This window comes from Microtus pennsylvanicus, chromosome 13 (assembly GCF_037038515.1).
Source record: "Microtus pennsylvanicus isolate mMicPen1 chromosome 13, mMicPen1.hap1, whole genome shotgun sequence".
In the NCBI taxonomy this organism is placed as follows: Eukaryota; Metazoa; Chordata; class Mammalia; order Rodentia; family Cricetidae; genus Microtus; species Microtus pennsylvanicus.
In genome coordinates, this window is record NC_134591.1 from 44789070 (window position 1) to 44806693 (window position 17624).

General features: G+C 46.5%; 1 protein-coding gene across 2 annotated transcripts in view; it reads left to right on the top strand.

Moving 5' to 3' along the window:
* Positions 1–372: 372 nt before the first annotated feature.
* The window catches only part of Rab3b (RAB3B, member RAS oncogene family), a 64709-nt gene continuing 47457 nt past the window's right edge, over positions 373–17624 (top strand). Inside the window, exons 1-2 of one of the 2 annotated variants that reach the window (XM_075946204.1) lie at positions 373–505; positions 12660–12887. In XM_075946204.1, the coding sequence (XP_075802319.1) occupies positions 12660–12887 (228 nt within the window). In that variant the 5' untranslated portion in view covers positions 373–505. Of the gene's footprint in view, positions 506–531; positions 642–12659; positions 12888–17624 lie in introns of those variants that run through there. The other variant, XM_075946205.1, reaches the window with a different exon arrangement.

Below are 17624 nucleotides of genomic sequence, written 5' to 3' on the forward strand. Positions count from 1 at the left end.
CTCTGTAGACCAGGCTGGCCTCGAACTCACAAAGATCCGCCAGCCTCTGCCTCCCGAGTGCTGGATTAAAGGCATGCGCCACCACCGCCCGGCTCCTTGAGTGTTTATGAAAACGGAGTAAAGCATTTGGAAATAGCAAAACCCGACATCATCATCATCTACATTATTACCAAAGCCCCCTGAACGCCCAGTTAGTGAAGACTACAGAACGTGGGCTGAGAATTAGGGCAGATTGTAATAGTCACCCAGATATAAGAGGGTCTGGGGCTCCCAAGAAATCCTGAATTCCCTACACCTGCCAGGGACAGAGGGGCGGGGCAAGTCTTACAGGGTTCCGCCCAGGGGCGGGGCCTGGACCCAGCGGGAACCCAACCCATTTCCAGCCAAATCCTAAGCCCTCGCTAGCCGAGGTGGGAACCAGACCCTCCCCGCCCGCCTCGCGCCCACAGCCAGCAGCAGGTGCGACAGTCCAGCTACACCGTCCGGGAGCCGGCTCCTGTCCGAGGTAAGGGGCGCGGCCCCGAGCAGCTGGAGAACCGAGTGCAAGGCAGCCTAGGGGACTCGGAGAGGGGCTGCGGGAGGCCGCCAGAGACCCGCACAGCAGCAGAGCAGGAGCGCGGGCCTCGCACCCGGGATCCCAGGTCCGCCGGGATCAGCGACCGCTGGGGCTCGGGGGCAGATGCAGGCAGTGAGGGGTGGCTGGAGGCATCTAGCCGCGGGAGAGGGTACCCGGCTGCTGGGGGTAGTGAAAGGGTACTGAGAGGATGGAGGGAAGGCAAGAGAGATGGGGGTGTGTAGGTGGAGAGCTGGGGTGGGCCAGAGGGGCTTGAGTAAGGGCTGAAAGGAAGGGGCGCAGGGCAGGAGCGGGTGTCTGGTCAGGTGGAGGATTAGGGCTTCCGGGACCTGAGTGTGGTTTAACTGGGAGTGAAAGGGTACAGAATCGAGCCCATGTCGGGGGTCTCGGTGGATGGAGACATAGGGGTGGGGCTTGGAGGGGGACAAGCTTGAATGTAGGCAAAGGTAGGGAAGTCAGCCGGGTCTGTCCCACCCTCAGAGGGAGTGGCAGGAACTAGTTAGGGGAGAGGGTCGTGGCCCTGCATATGAGCGAGGGGTACCTGAGTTCTGGTCAGCAATGGATCAGGGTCTTGCTGCTGGAAGCAGAGGAACCTTGAAGGAACTTGAAGAGTCAGGTTGTGGGGGTGATGGGTCCGGTTAGGGAGGCGGCCACATGTGGGTGAGGTGGAAAATGTTGTGAGGTTCAGTACAGCCTAGGCACTGGCTGTGTCTTGGCTGTTCACAGCATGAGGAGAGCAGGCGCTGGACCAGACTACAGTGCCCACTGGTGTCGTGGGCAAGAAGAAAACAGTGAACAGAAAAATTCATCCTCATGTAACTCTATCTTGGCATCTAAGCGTGGAAGAGATTTTGAGAGGGCAGGATGACAGCCTCTAGAGCCAGCAGAGGTGCGGAGTGGACTTCTCATCCCTCCTTCCCAGAATTCAGATGAAAAGCTGTAGATTATAAACAGTGTGTGTGTGTGTGTGTGTGTGTGTGCGCGCGCGCGCGCGCATGTGCACGTGCACGAGCATGCAGGTGCATACCCTCATACAAGCAGATAGAACACACTCATTCTGTGCCTCAGAACCGAAGAGGAGAGCCCTTGCTACCCAAGCGTGAGGACTTAAGTTGAAAGCCTCAGTGTGTAAGGACCTGGTATGATTGCTCTGCCTGGAAGCCCAGCTGTGGGGGTGGAGACAGAGACGTTAAGACCCCTGGAGCTTGAAATTTGATTGTCTCAAAAAATAAAGTGGCAGGGCTGAGAAGATGACTCATCAGGAAGGAGCACTTGTTGCTCTTGTGGAGGACAAGGGCTCGTTCTTAGGAAGAGCATGTGGCTCACAACCACCCTAACTCCAGCCCCAGAGGACTCTGACCGACATCTTCTTCTGATCTCAACAGGCACCAGGCACTAGCATGGTGCACATACAGACACATGGGCAAGACATTCATACACATAAAAAAAATTAAGTCCATCTAAAAGAAAAAAACCAAGGTGGAGAGCAATAGAGAAAGATACCAGTGCCCTCCTCTAGCCTCTGCATGTGCAGGGGTACACATGCACAGAGGTAAAAGCGCCTCTATCCATAAACCGCACACACACACACCACAAACACACACACACTGCACAAAATAAAACTAAATAAAAACAAAAGAGGAAGACCATGGAAGTTGGGAAAGGCCACCTGTGGGAGTCAGGAGCCGTAGTAGGCAGATGGGTCAGCGAAGTCTCTTGGATGCTAAAGATGTAGCTAGCGCTAGAGTAAGGCATGCTCCTACCAGAAGAGCAGCATGGGAAAGGTGCAGGATTGTGAAAGGAACCATCAGCAATGGAGAATGTGCTCACGAGGCCCCTGCTCCATCCCTGCAGTGTTCAGGGAGGGCCTGGCAAAGCTGTGGGTGTGCGGTGACTGTGGACTGGGTGAGTGAGTGAGCGGTGGAGGTAGGACTCAAGAACAGTGTGAGTTGACAAGAGTTTTGTAGACTGTAAAGCACAGTACCAGAGAAGCCACTGTCACTATGCTGTGTGCTATGCGGCTGTAATGGTACCCCTGGCTCGCTCCTTCCGGTCAGAAGGAAGGAAAGCAACGTGCATCAAGTTTTGATTGTGTGAAGCTAGAATGCTTCTGAAGCAACTAGCAGAATGTTTAGTGTTTAGTAATCTTCAATAAATGGTAGCTGTCACGAGAGTGTCTCTGTGGCTCTGAGAGTCCTGGGAAAGCAGTGAGCCTGGGCTCCGCTGGTGGTGGCAGGCTGGCAGTCAGAAAGAAAGAGCAAATTGTAAAAGCGTGATTTGGGGGAAGATGGCCTACGATAGAACAAGATCCACACAGAGACCCAATTCCCTTTCAAAAGTTTTCAAATTTGTAAAAGTTATTATTATTTTGTGTTTGTGTGTGAGTTTGTGTCTCTCTGTGTGTGTACATGACATGTGTAGGGGGCAGTGAGTGTGCCACACTGAAGACGAGGAGGTCAGAAGACAGCTTGACGGGGTCAGTTCTCCCCTTTCACCTTTACTCTCTTCCGGTTGCTCCTGAGCTATCCTGATCACCTCCAGCTGCCTCCTTTCTCCATTAATAAATGTTCCGTGAGGAGGGCAGAGGGTGACATTCACCAGGCTTCTCCTGCGTTCCTTGTGCTATCTTAAATGCATCTTCCGCATCACCTACAATCTTCCCAACAAAGCTTGTTTAACTGTGCTAGTCATGTGACTTTCTTTATCCAGGTAATAATGCAGAAATGATAGAACAGGAAACTGAATCTAATTGGCTTGATTTTGAACCCCAAACTAAGATGACTTGATAGGAAATACACACGCACACTCACACACATACACACACACGCACACACACACACACGAAGCTAACAAGCCGTCTCAGGGGGTAAAGGTCAGTGCTGCCATGGCTGATGACTTAAGCCTGATCCTGAGACCCATGTGGTGGAAGGAGAGGACCTGCTCCTGCAAGCTGACCTCTGACCTCTTCCACAGGAGCACGGTGACACATGTGCACTTATAAGCATACACACGAAATAAGTATTTTTTTTTAAACTAAGAGGTTTATAAAGCTCGGAGGGTAGGCCAGCTGGCTCTGGAGAATCTTCCTGTCTCTGCTTCCCCAGCACAAGCCACCATGTTCAGATCCTGTGCTTTTGCTCAGATCCTGGGTATTGAACTCATGTCCTTGTGCTTCTGGGGCAAGCGTTTTACTGACTAACTAATCCATCCTCCCAGATCCTGTAAAGCATTCATTCACATGCTGACTTTAAAGTGTAAAAAATAGTTCTAAAAAAATAGTTCTAAAAAGCCATTTTATTCATTTATTTTATAACGCAGAAACCGAGGCCAAGGGTGTGATTTGCCTGTAGCTGCATAATTATTGCGAGAGCCCAACCCAGGTCCCTCAGACTTAAAGCCATGATGAGCCTTCAGACTCCATCAGAAAAGCACACCCATTGCCCCTGCACTCCATTTACCCAGTCCATCTCTTCCTGCGGGACTGCGGTCTCTTTCCTTCTTGCTTGTTCCTATCCTAACCGAAGTCAATGTCTTCCTTAGCTGTGTATTTTTTGCTGCCCACGAGACTGAAAGGGTTGTTTTTTATAACAGCCTTTTGGGGAGACACCCCCTGAGAAGTCTGGGACCAAGTATGGCTTCCCAGATGATTTCTGGGCCTTCATCTGTATTGCTCGTCACGGAGACAGAGAGCTTCCCAGCTTTATCATTTTATGTGGCTGTCACAAAAGAGGGAAGATCTGATCAATGCTTATCGTACAGATGCGGTTCTGTGGGCACCACTGTGCAGTGCAGCCAGCAACCTGTCTGCTCAGATCTGCCTCAGGCAGCTGCCTGCTGAGATACTTTCTGCTTCTCTAGCAAATGTCTCTGTCACCCCTGCCCCCCCCGAAGATGCCCTCAAGGGGGTTTCCATCTGAACCCTTCCTTTCTGCTCTCCTCCTCTCTCTGTTCTCATAAAACCTCCCGGGAAAGCCGCACTGTGTCCAGATAAGCAGACTTGACAGCCCAGCTGGTAAATGCCGCATGGTGACTTGACACTCTGTCCTGAGAATGCTATTTCGCTCACCTGAAATTTGCTATGGCTTTATTTTCCTTAGACCCAGCCTAATCTGGGAGACATGCATCCTAGCCACCAACTGACTTGTCATGTGACCTTAGACAAATCACTATTCTTTATGGAGCCTCCGTGTTTCCTACCTGGGATGGGGCGGGCAGATCAGGGTTTAAAATGTATGGTCACAGGACTGGAGGATCGCTCAGTGGTTAAAAGCACTTGTTGCTCTTCCTGGGACCTGGGTTTGGTTCTCCGCATTGGCACCAACATGGTGGCTCACAACCATCTGGAACTCCAGTTCCAGAGGATCCAACACCCCCTTCTGGCTTAGGCAGACACTGTACACTGTAGTATACAGACATACAACACACACAAAACACCATATACATAAAGTAAAAATAAATCTTTGAAAAATAAAATGAAACTTTATTTGATCCTCTCCCACTCCCCTTTTCCCCATCACTCCCCACTCCTCCCCTGCTCCCCCATCACTCCCCACTCCTCCCCTGCTCCCCTATACTCCCCACTCCTCCCCTGCTCCCCCATCACTCCCCACTCCTCCCCTGCTCCCCTATACTCCCCATTCCTCCCCTGCTCACCCATCACTCCCTACTCCTCCCCTGCTCCCCTATACTCCCCATTCCTCCCCTGTTCCCCATCACTCCCCACTCCTCCCCTGCTCCCCATCACTCCCCACTCCTCCCCTGCTCCCCATCACTCCCCACTACTCCCCCTGCTCCCCCATCATTCCCTACTCCTCCCCTGCTCCCCTATACTCCCCATTCCTCCCCTGCTCACCCATCACTTCCCACTTCTCCCCTGCTCCCCTATACTCCCTACTCCTCCCCTGCTCCCCTATACTCCCCATTCCTCCCCTGTTCCCCATCACTCCCCACTCCTCCCCTGCTCCCCTATACTCCCCATTCCTCCCCTGCTCACCCATCACTCTCTACTCCTCCCCTACTCACTCATCATTCCCCACTCCTCCCCTGCTCACCCATCACTCTCCACTCCTCCCCCTACTCCCCCATCACCCTCCACTCCTCCCCCTACTCCCCCTTCACTCCCCACTCCTCCCCCTGATCCCCCACCACTATTTTAGCATAACTAGTAAAGTTAGGCAAGTTTCCCATAGGTTCTATATGAACTTATATATATTTTTTGTCAACACAGTGAATGAAGCACATTTATATTAATTCTATTATTTGAACTTTACACCAGCTTGATGGGGTCAGTATTATTCTCAGATGAGCACAGTAAGGCTTTGAGCTTGAGTAACTCCCAGGTTCATGCACTGAGATACTGGCAAAACTGGAACCAGTAGCCAGGCTTCCTACTTTGATAAAAAGAGGCTGCAAACTTCCCTTTTAAAAACTATTTATTTGCCGGGCGATGGTGGCGCACGCCTTTAATCCCAGCACTCAGGAGGCAGAGGCAGGCAGATCTCCGTGAGTTTGAGACCACCCTGGTCTACAGAGCTAGTTCCAGGACAGGCTCCAAAGCCACAGAGAAACTCTGTCTCGAAAATCCAAAAAAAAAAAAAAAACTATTTATTTATTTAGACAAGGTCTTCTGTAGCCTAGGTTAGCCTCAGACTTGATACAAAGCTGAAGATGACTTTGAACTTATGATCCTCCTGCCTTCATCTCCTAAGTGCTGTCTTAGGAGGCTATAGGCCTGTTCCAACATACCCAGTTTCCAGATCCTTTCAATCCTAGCAATTTAAGAATACAAAATTGCTGAGCTTGGTGGAGCATATCTGTAGTAATTCCAGCATTTGGGGGCACAAGTATCGTAAGTTCAAGACCAGCTGTATAGTGGATTCCAAAGCAATAGCCTGTCCCTGCCCCCACAAAAAGTGTAGGGCTGGGAAAAAGCCCAGAGGTTAAAAGCACTTACTACTCTTACAGAGAACCTGGGTTTGGTTCCCTTATACCCACACTGGGTGGCTCACAACTGCCCAAAACTTCAGCTTTAGGATACCCAACAGCCTCTTCTAGCTTTAGGATACCCAACAGCCTCTTCTAGCTTTAGGATACCCAACAGCCTCTTCTAGCTTCCAAGGGCTCCTGAATGCACAGGGTGTACATAAATTCAAACAAGTTCACATACCTACACATAAATAATAATTTTTGGCTGGGTGGTGTTGGCGCACGCCTTTAATCCCAGCACTCAGGAGGCAAAGGCAGGCAGATCTATGTGAGTTCAAGGCCAGGTGAGTCTACAAGAGCTAGTTGCAAGACAGGCACCAAAGCTACACAGAGAAACCCTGTCTCAAAAAACAATCCAAAACCAAAATAAGTTTTACTAATTTTGTGTGCATTGGTGTTTTGCCTGTACATATGTGTATATGAAGGTGTCAGATCCCCTGGAGCTAGGGTTACAAATGCCGTGTGGATGGGAACTGAACCTAGGTTCTCTGGAAGAGCAGCTAGTGCTCTTAAACTCTGAGGCATCCCTCCAGCCCCATAAATAATAATTTTAAAATATTTCAAAAGTGCTAAGCTGGCTATATAGTGGGAAAAGTAATAGAAATTTACATTGGTAGTTTGAGATATGAAAAAAAACCCAGATACATGTTTATTGAAAGAAGTAACATCCCCTAAGGAATCACTATAATCACAGGTGAAATACGGCTAAAGCTGCCCTGAATTCAGAAGGGGAGGCAGCCAGTTCTTTACAAAACATGCCCTCGAAATAGAGCCCAAGTGAGGGGGAAGACAGTTAAGAAAGAAGTGAATTAAAAGCTGGTGCACTCCTTAAATATCAGCACTCAGGCAAATCTCTTTGAATTTGAGGTCAGCCTTGTCTACATAGTGAGTTCCAGGACAGCCAGGTCTATGTAGAGAGACCCTGTCTCAAAAAAAGCAAAGAAGAAGGAGAAGGAAACGAAGGAGAAGGAGAAAGAAGGAAGAAGGAAGAGGAAGAAGAGGAGGAGGAGAATTAAAGGGGCCAATAAAATAATAAACGCTGCATAGCTTCCACAAACCAACATCCAGCCCCAGATTGTTTATACATAGTCCTGCTGACTCTATTTCTGCCATAGATCCAAGAAGGTGATGTTTCCCCTATTTTAGGGCAAACACTCTGACTTGCAGGGTTTGTATGACTTGTCCAGGATTCAGCAGATGTTAGAACGGCAACTTTAAACCTCCCCAACACTGTAGGGTACCACATCTAGTCTCTGCTGTTAGCCTTGAGACTCTGCCAAATCCCCCTCAACCAAACGGAAACAAGGACTCCCGTCCCCCCAACTTTCATTTCTCAGATTTACCTTAAAGGATAAAACAAGATAAAGGATCTGAGGTTGAGCTGAGAATCAATCTCTGTTTTAGTAAAGTTGCTCTCTGATCAGCAATTTTATTTCACAGACTCCATCCCCAGGGAATAATTAGGAAAATGAATAAAGGTTTATATTTTTTTTAAAAAAAAAGTCCACCGCAGTGTAATTTATGATAGGACAAGCGAGCCAGAGCGATGACTCAGCAGGTGGGGGCATTGTCGAGTCTAATGACTGGAATCCACACGGTGGATGGAGAGAACGGATTCCCGAACGCTGTCCTCAGACCCCACACGTGTGCCATGGCATATGCACACCCAAACACGCAAGAAATAAATACAAGTAATGCGATTTTTAAAAGTCCAGAAAACAACTTTCAAAGCAAAATTAGCCGGTGTGGTGGCATGTGCCTGTAATCCCAGCACTTGGGAGGCAGACGCAGGTGGAGCTCTGTGAATTCCAGGCCAGCCAGAACTGTCTGCCACAAAAAACAGGAACAGGGGTCCTGTCTCAAAAAACATACAAAACCATAACAACAAACAAACAGAAAGCAAAAAAAAAAACCAAAAACATTTAAAATTGAAAACACCTTTTTTTCTTCGTAGATAGCATTAAAGGATTGGTCAAATAAGGCAGGGTAGAATGTAGCTATAAATGCCATTGAAATAGTATTTATGAGGAATTTTTAAAGTATCAGCACTTTTTGAAAGTACTTTAAAATCCAAGTACTTTAAAAATGACTTTGTTTTTATTTATGTGTGTGTGTGTGTGTGTGTGTGTGCACGTATGTGCCGTGTGTGTGTGATAGGCACAGGCAAGTGCACAGAGGCGGGAGAAGAGCCTCAGGGATCCTTTCCTAGCACCCATCCTCACATTCCTTTAGGTGGTTAGTGTATTTCACTGAACCTGGAGCTTGCCTTCATGTTTGGTCTAGGCTGGCAAGCAGCCAGGCCCAGCGATCCTCCTGCCTCCACTACTATAATGCCAGGGTTATAAGCATGTGTGAGTTATATAGGTGCTGGGATCCAAACCCATGTCCTCAAGTTTACACAAGAACTCTTAACCCCTGCGTCATCTCTTCAGTCCTGAATCACCCAGTCTTGAAGGAGGATGTGCAAACTAAAAGGGAAGGTTTACGAGACAGTTTAAGTAGCCAATGGCGCCCATCTGTCTCTTCCAACCTCACTGTCTTCCTCCACATAAATGCTATCCAGACAGGTTCCACCCCTTGCCTAGGGAGCCTTTCTGGGGCAGACTAATTTAAAGATGATGCTGGGGGTCTCAGATAAAGACTTGAGAGCTGGGAGAAAAGAGCAGGAAGGCGGTGAAGAAGTTTTGCTACAAGGTTGCTAAGGGCCTGATGTATTTATCGGATCTATAGGAGACCTTTATTTCGTTTCCATGTTCACCAGCTTCTTTCTTACCCTTTCAGTTCGTTCATAGAGCCAGATCTACTAGCTCGTCCCTTTCTTTTCACATTTATTTATTTAAAACTTTTTTGTGTTTGTGTTCCTACCTGTCTGCCACAGCACACGTGTGGAGGTCAGAGGGCAGCTCTCAGGGGAGCCAGTTCTCCCCTCCACTGTGTGGGTTCCCAGGGATTAGAGCCAAGTCATCCGGTGCCATCAAGTGCCATTGTCCACTGAGCCACTGCCTCTGTTTTTTTCTGAGAAACAAAACAAAATCCCCAGGAATTTCCAAAGAGAGTGAGAATCTGAACATTAGCTCACGTAAGGTGACTCCACCCTCCTCTGACCACTTACCTAGCCCATGTCTAGACTCGAGGAAGCTTCTATGCTTAGTGCTCGTGAGGCTTCTGGGATGCAGAAGAAGCAACTGAAGACGGCACTCAGCTGGGTGTGCTACCCACACTTTTAATCCTAGCACTTGGGAAGCTGAGGCAAGAGGATTGCCTCAAGTTCTAGGCCCGAGAGCCCATCTCAAAAAAACAAAAAGACTAGGGCTGACGAGATGGCCTAGAGGGTAAAAGTGCCTGCCCCAAAGGTTGGCGTGAGTTCAGTCTCTGAGTAAGAGTGGCCCCATAGGCTCATGTGTTAGCATGGGTAGTCACCATGGAATGCCGCCCTTTTAAAGGAGTTGAAGGATTAGGAGGTGTGGCCTATGGAGGAAATGTGCCATTTGGGCTTTGAGGTTTCTAAAGGCCATGCCAGGCCCAGAGTTTCTCTCTGCCTACAGATCAGGATGCAGAGCTCTCAGCTACTTCTTCAGCACCATGTCTACCTGTGTGCTGCCATGCTTCTAACCATGATGATAATGGACAAACCTCCGAAACTATAAGCCAGCCCCCTACTAAATGCTTTCTCTTATAATGGTTGCTTTGGTCATGGGGCCACTTCACAGAACAGAATAGTGACTAAGACAATCTCTGAAAGCCACATGGTGTACTCCAATCTGTCCTCTGCCTTTCACGAGTGTACAGTCACACACACACACACAAACACATGTGCATGCATATACACACACACACACACACTACAAATTAATATTTTCTAAGAAGATAAATGAAGTCTTAAAACCAAGTGCTAGATTGCAGGGTTAGAGCTGCATTGTGGGGTGTAGATTCAGGTGTTCGAGGAAAGGGGAACGTGTGTTAGACTTGACATATAGTACGTTTTGCTGAAGGGATGAGTGAGGGAGTGGACAAATCACAGCTCTGAAGGATAGAAGTATCAGGAATGTTCACACCTCTGTGAATTTACCAGTTTTTAAGGATGTCTGTGCTAACTGGTTGACTTTTGCCATATTAATACAAACCTAAATATATCTGGAAAGAGGGACTAGTAGTGGTATATTGTTTGTATTTTGATAAATGAATCTTGCCTGAAGACCAGAGGCAAAGCTAAAGCCACTAGAGGTCAGGCAATGGTGACACACACCTTTAATCCTGGGATTTGGGAGACAGAGGCAGGTGGATCTCTGTGAGTTCAAGGCCACCCTGGGCTACACATGATCAATGTAGAAACAAATCCAGTTGGTTGTGGCTCACACTTTTAATCCCAGTCATAGAGAATCACACGCCTTTAATCCCAGAACTAGAGGGAATATAAAATGAGAGAAGAGAGAGGCTTAGTCTGGTTAGTTTGCTATCACCAAGCCTTGGTAGAGGTAAAATTTCTCTAGTGGCTTGGCTGCCTTGTTTTTCTGGTTTTCCGATTGAACCCCAATTTCGTCTCTGTGTTTTTATTATTCATGCTAGAGGGACTCTCAACTGAGTCTATCAATCTGCCTTCATAAGATTTGCCAGTAGACAAATCTTTGGGGAGCAGTTTTTTTTGATTAGTGATTGATGTGGGAAGGTATCATCACTCACTGTGGGCGGTATCATCCCTGGACAGGTGGTCTTGGGTTGTGTAGGAAATCAAACTGAGTAAGCCATAAGGAGAAAGGCAGGAAGCCACGTTCTTCCACAGCTTCTGCTTCAGTTCCTTCCTTGAGTTCCTGCCTCAGTTTCCCTCAGTGGACTGTGAATTGGGATGTGTAAGCCAAATAAACCCTTTCCTCCTCAAGTTGCTTTTGGTTAGGGTTTTATCACAGCAATAGAAAGCAGACAAACATGTCAATCATTTGTTTGTTTGTTTGTTTGTTTAAGACAGGGTTTTTCTGTGTAACAGCTCTGGCTGTCCTGGAACTCACTCTGTAGACCATGCTGCTTCTAACTCACAGAGATTTGACTACTTCTGCCTCCCGAGTGCTAGGATCAAAGGCGTGTGCCACCACCACATGGTTCTCAATCATTAAAAAGAAAAAAAATCTCTCTCAAGTCTTCTGAGAAAATGCAAGAAGAAACTGTTCTTCCCATTTGCCATTCTCACAAAGAGAGTGAGGGCCCGAGGTAATGAGGTGACTTTGTTAATCCTTCCCATATGTTCAGAGTGTCGCAGTAGGCTAGGATTTCAGCTCGAAGCCAGGGATGCAGAAACAGGGTACATTAGGTTCCAGATGCTCATTCTGAGAGAGGAGGAATAGTAAACAAGTCTGAAATGACGTAGGTGCCAGCAGAGGACTGTGGGAGCTCAGGAAGAGGAGAGTGTGCCTCTGCCGTGCTCAGGGTAAGCGACGCTGTGAGGACGAGGAGACACCCGCTAGAGGGAAAAGACTCCAGGCTGAAGGGTTGCACAAAGTAGGGACAAAAGGAAAGCATATTGTGGCGCCTTTGGATTACAGTAACGTCACTGGCATATTGTTATATAAAAATAGCACAGGTAGATAGATGGGGGAATGGTTGAGGGGGACAGCCGAAAGAGCTGAGGTCTAGTGTTTGTGAAGGTGGACAGTTCAGGTTTTATCTGTAGAGCTGTGAGGAGCCAAAACAGTTTAAAAACAGAGACTGCTAGTCCAGTACTGAGCCCACCCTCCTCCAGGGGATTCTCCTTGATCACCAGGTCTCCAGAGTACACTAGGGCCTACCAGGCTTGTCCTTGTTCTGCTAATCGTGTTTTCCTATTCTTGTTTTCTGAAGTGACCTGGAGATCAGTCACCCTGTCTGATTCATAGATGAACACCCCCACCCCTATGCTCAGCAGGGGCTCACCCCAGAGCAAAGTGCTCAGCAAATATTTGTTGAAAGAATGAATGGGAGGAGCCGGGTTCCACCCCAATCCTGAGACAACACTTGGGGCCCGAACCCTGGTGGGGAAGCTCTGAGCAGTGTTTCTTCTGCCATGGTCGGTGACCATTAGAAGGCTGGTGACTCTGAGTCACACCACAGTAACTACAGGCCTCTCTTGCAGATGGCTTCAGTAACTGAGGGTAAAGCTGGAGTCAAAGATGCCTCTGACCAGAATTTTGACTACATGTTCAAACTTCTCATCATTGGCAACAGCAGCGTTGGTAAGACCTCCTTCCTCTTCCGCTACGCTGACGACACCTTCACCCCGGCCTTTGTCAGCACCGTGGGCATCGACTTCAAAGTGAAGACAGTCTACCGCCACGAGAAGCGTGTGAAGCTGCAGATATGGGTGAGCTCTAGGCACTGTGGGCAGAATGGGACAGGGCTATGGGCACACGGCTTGGGAGGTGGGGCTAGCATACATCTGGGTCTCACAGCATCAGACAACAGGGCCATTTCAGGTCTGGGCCTCCATTGCCCCATTTTCTTCCCCTGCATACTTATTCTCCATTCAGTTGCTGCTTAACTTCCAAAAGGCTTTATTCTGGCTTTTATAGACCAAGAAACTGGGCATTAGAGTTACACACTGGGTTTCAGTTCTACTTCTACCACTTGCAAGCCATGGGAATATGACTAAGCTATTTAAGCCCTCTCGGCCACCCTTTCCTTTGGGGGATTATAATCTCATCTAGTTACAGATGGTTGCATAGTGTAGTTCCTAGACACAGTGCATACACCATAGATATATACAAATCAGTCATCGATCGTTGCCTAACAAATCACTCCGTGGTGTAAAACAAGAGCAATAACTGGTCACCTTCCCGACTCAGTGGGTCTAACAGTAGGGTTCGCTTGGGGCCTTTCGTGACGTGTGTAGCCGGATAGCGGCCTGAGTTGCAGTCAAGTGGAGGACTGTCAAGGGCTGGAGGATCCACTTCCAAGACGGCTCCCTCGCATGTCTGGTGCTGGCTGTTGGCAGGACGCCTTCCTTCCTCTCTTCCCATCTGGCTGTCTTAGCATCTCCATGGGGCTGCTTTACCATCTTCATTGTATGTATGACAGCTGGTTTTCCCCTGCGTGAGAGCTAAGAAACCAAAGAGAAAAATGGTAAGGCCTGTTAGTCACACAGCCTTAGAGTATTCTCTGGGTTACTGATTGAGTGTGGGAAGAACGTACACAGAGGTCCAAACACCGGGAGGAAAGGGTCATGGAGGTCTGACCGTCTTGGAAGTTGGAGGCTCAGCTTCTCTTACTATCTGCTGGTGGCACTAATACTTGCGCCTATCTGAGAAGTTCGTTAGAGTGCTTAGCAATAGTGTAGCCTTGCGGCTGGAAATCTTGAAAATTTGAGAAATAGTCAAACCATGTGACGCTATTGTCTATTTTACTTAATAAGTGTATAATAATCTATTGGACATGTATCTTACTGGAGAGTCTACATCTATTTTTATAAACTATTTCTCATATATTAATATACAGACATGTTTTGAAGTACACAGCATTTTTTTTTTTTGAGACAGGGTCTCATTTTTTAGCCTTGGCTGGTGTGGAACTCACTACGGGGATTCACCTGTTTCTGCCCCCCTGAGTGTTGGGATTAAAGGCAACTTCTACTTATAGGTACACAGTATTTCAATATAGCAGCCCCCCCCTTTTTTTTTACAGAAGAAATAAAAACCTCAGAGATTAACATGTCTTGAGTCAACCACACAGCTAGAAAGTGACATTTTAATTCAGATCTTCAAATTCTGAATTATGTGCTGTTTTCTCCACATTGCACGTCTGAAATCGTAGACAGACCACATTTCCATTTAAAATAATGTTAAATATTAATTTCTAGAGGGGTGAGTGTCCGTTGACTTCCTACTAAAGGGACTGAAACATCATAAACCATTAGAAATAGGAGAAGCTCTGAAGGTTGTCTAATTCATTTGTTCTCCAGTTGTGATTCAACCACATCAGCAACACTTGGGGATTTGTTAGAAATTCATTCTTGGGCCTCACCACAGATGTAATGAATCCAAAATGCTGGAAATAAACCCTCAAGTCTGTGCTAGCAGGCAGTTCTAAGGCAGGCTAGAGCCCCAAATCTGTGCTAGCAGGTGATTTTTAAGGCAGCCTAGAACCCCAAATCTGTGCTAGCAGGCGGTTTTAAGGAGACTAGAGCTGGAGACCCACTGATGTAGCCTAACTACCTTGTGATGAGTGTTGATGACTACATGGAAGTACCTACTGTGTGCTAGGTACTTTCACTTATATTATCTGATGTCGACCCCAGCACAGGAATGCATGAAGGCACACGTGTGTAGGTGATCAACACTTTAAAACTGGATCAAGACAGAGAGAGAGAAAAAGGTCTGCTATAGGCAGCTTGCATAAACACACAGACAACTCTTGCCATTGACCCGATGGCACATGCCTGATACCTATCCTTAGAGAACTGAAGAAAATATTAGAACTTGTTTTAAAATCTATTAATGCAGAATGGATTTATTTTTAACTATGTAGACTGGCATGGATTTCCTTTGTGGTTTCTATACTAGATGGTCACATATCCTACAGCTGAAAAATCTTGAGGCAAGAGGCATTCTGCCAGTCTGCAGGCTGGGCAGTAGTGACTCCCTTACACCCTGGTGTACTGAGAACGTTTGCGGTTTTGATGTGCCTGGCTTAAGTAGATGTATTGATTATGCTACTTAGTTTAACTAAATGAAACCCCACAATGGGTGTGTGGTTTTTAAAGAGTCCTGTAAAGAAACCTCCTATTGGAGACTATGCTAAGTATAATGATCCCAGTGAATATAAGAAAGTAGTTGACTGCCCAGGCTACAGCTTCCTGGCACAAGGTCATTGTCAGTCATGTTTCCAGGGAAAATCAATGAGTCATTAGACCTGACTCATCGCTTTGCTTACAATTTTTTCAAGGATTTCCATGTAGCAAAAATGATAACTTCTATACTGTTTATATTAAAATTTAAATATTGTTTTATTTTTTTCTGTGTCTGTATTTGTGTGGATAGAGTGAGTGCATGCCAACATGTTTGTGTGCATACATATAGAGACCAGAGAACTATATTTAATTGTGTCTGTGTGGGTTTGTTCATGTGAGCATGCAGTGCCCGAGAAGGCCAAAAGAGGGAGTCAGATTCCTTGGAGTTGGAGTTAGAGGCAGTTTCGAGACATCCCAGGTTGGTGCTGGGAAACAAACTTGGGTTTTCTTGAATGGTTGGCATGGGAGCCCTCTCTCCAATCCTAGAGTTCTTGTTTGTGTAAGAGGATTGAACTCAGGCCATCAGGGCTCACATCTTTAGCAGGTGAGTGCCTTTACCCACTGACCCATATTGCTACCGCCAGGCTTCTTCCTCTCTTGTTCTCCACCTCATTTTTTGAAACAGGGTCTCTCATTAGACCCAGAGCTCACCAGTTTGGCAAGGTTAGCTGGTCAGCTAGCACCAGGACCTTCTCTGCTTTCGCAAAGCCAAGATCACAGGTATACACCTGGCTTCACCCAGTGCTGGGAACCTGAGCTCGGATCCCCAGGTTTGCACAGCTAATACTTTGCAGACTAAATCTTCTCTCTAGCTCCTATTTCATTTTATATATCTTAACATAGTCTGTGCACAGAGTATGCATATGTAATCTATGTGTATGCTATACCTGAACTTCTCTTCCTTAAATGGATATGTTTGGAGGCCTTGATGATAAGCATTGGGAGAAGTGTGGAAGGATTTTGACAAAAACAGAACTGCATCTTACAAAAATTTCTGGCTTTAGATGACGGATGGATGGAAATGAGATAAAGGAACTGTGGTTTGGATCCAAATCCACCAAACTGTATACATTAAATGCACTTTTATATACCGGTTAAACATTGTGAAACCATTTAAAGTAAATACATAGCTATTGACCAAGTTATAAAAGAGAAGGGCAATTAAAGTTACCCAATGGCTTGGATAGTTTTTAATGGTCTAAACCTAAAGAATACAGGAGTCATGAAAAATGATATAAAACTAGTTGTTTTTCTAGTTTTCACTCTGTTATGGATTTTTCTAGTTTTTTTTGTATGTGTGTGTTGGATAACTGCATAAAAATATAAGTCATAATAAAAATGTAAAATGTAACCGCTTCAGAATTGCTATTCTGACTATCAAAATCATTGGAATGTATAGACTTTGGGCCTGGATAATATTACTGTGTGATTGTTTTTGCAGGTTATTTATAATAAAGCTTTAATACTAGTAACAATAATAAGGCTTCCAAGCAAGTGTGGAGGTTTGGGTGAGAGTGTCCCCACAGGCTTGTATGTTAGAAAACTTGGTCCCCAGTTGGTGGAACTGTTTGTGAAGGATTAGGTTGTGTGGCCTTGCTGAAGGAGCTGTGCCAATGGAGGCAGACTTTGAGATTTCAAAAGCTCATGATGTTCCCAGTTATCTTTCTCTACCTTGTGCTTGTGGATAAAAATGAGAGCCTTCGGCTACTGCTCCAGCACCAAGTCTGCCTGTCTGCTGCATGCTCCCCACCATGGTGGCAATGGACTCTACCTCTCTGGAACTGTGAGCCCCTAAGCAAATGCTTTTTAAAAATAAGCCACCATGGTCATGGTGTTTTGTCACAGCAATAAAAGGCCACTAAGGCAGCCAGTGTGGTAGTCTACTTGGGCTGCAGTAATGAGCATCACAGACTAGGTGACATGTGCAGCAGAAATGGGTTTCTCATAGTTGTACAGGCAAGTCCAAGGTCACAATACAGGTAGGGTTGCGAAGGACACCTCTTCCCTTCCATCTGTGTGGCCGTGCAAGAGAAACAGAGCATTAAGATTCTTGGTGTCTCTCAGAATACTAATTCTGCTAAATCAAGGCCTCGCACTTATGCCTTAATACTTAATAACATCTTAGCTATCCCATTTCCAAATACAGCTATATTTCAAGTTAGTATTTCAACATATGAATTTCAGGAGGATGCAGACATTTAGCTATTGCACTGAGATAGTGACAGAGTAATATAGAAACTAGAAATGAGAGATATTTAGGAATTTACTAGATTCAATGATCTATTCATTATAAAGTTAGAAGAAGGAAAACACATA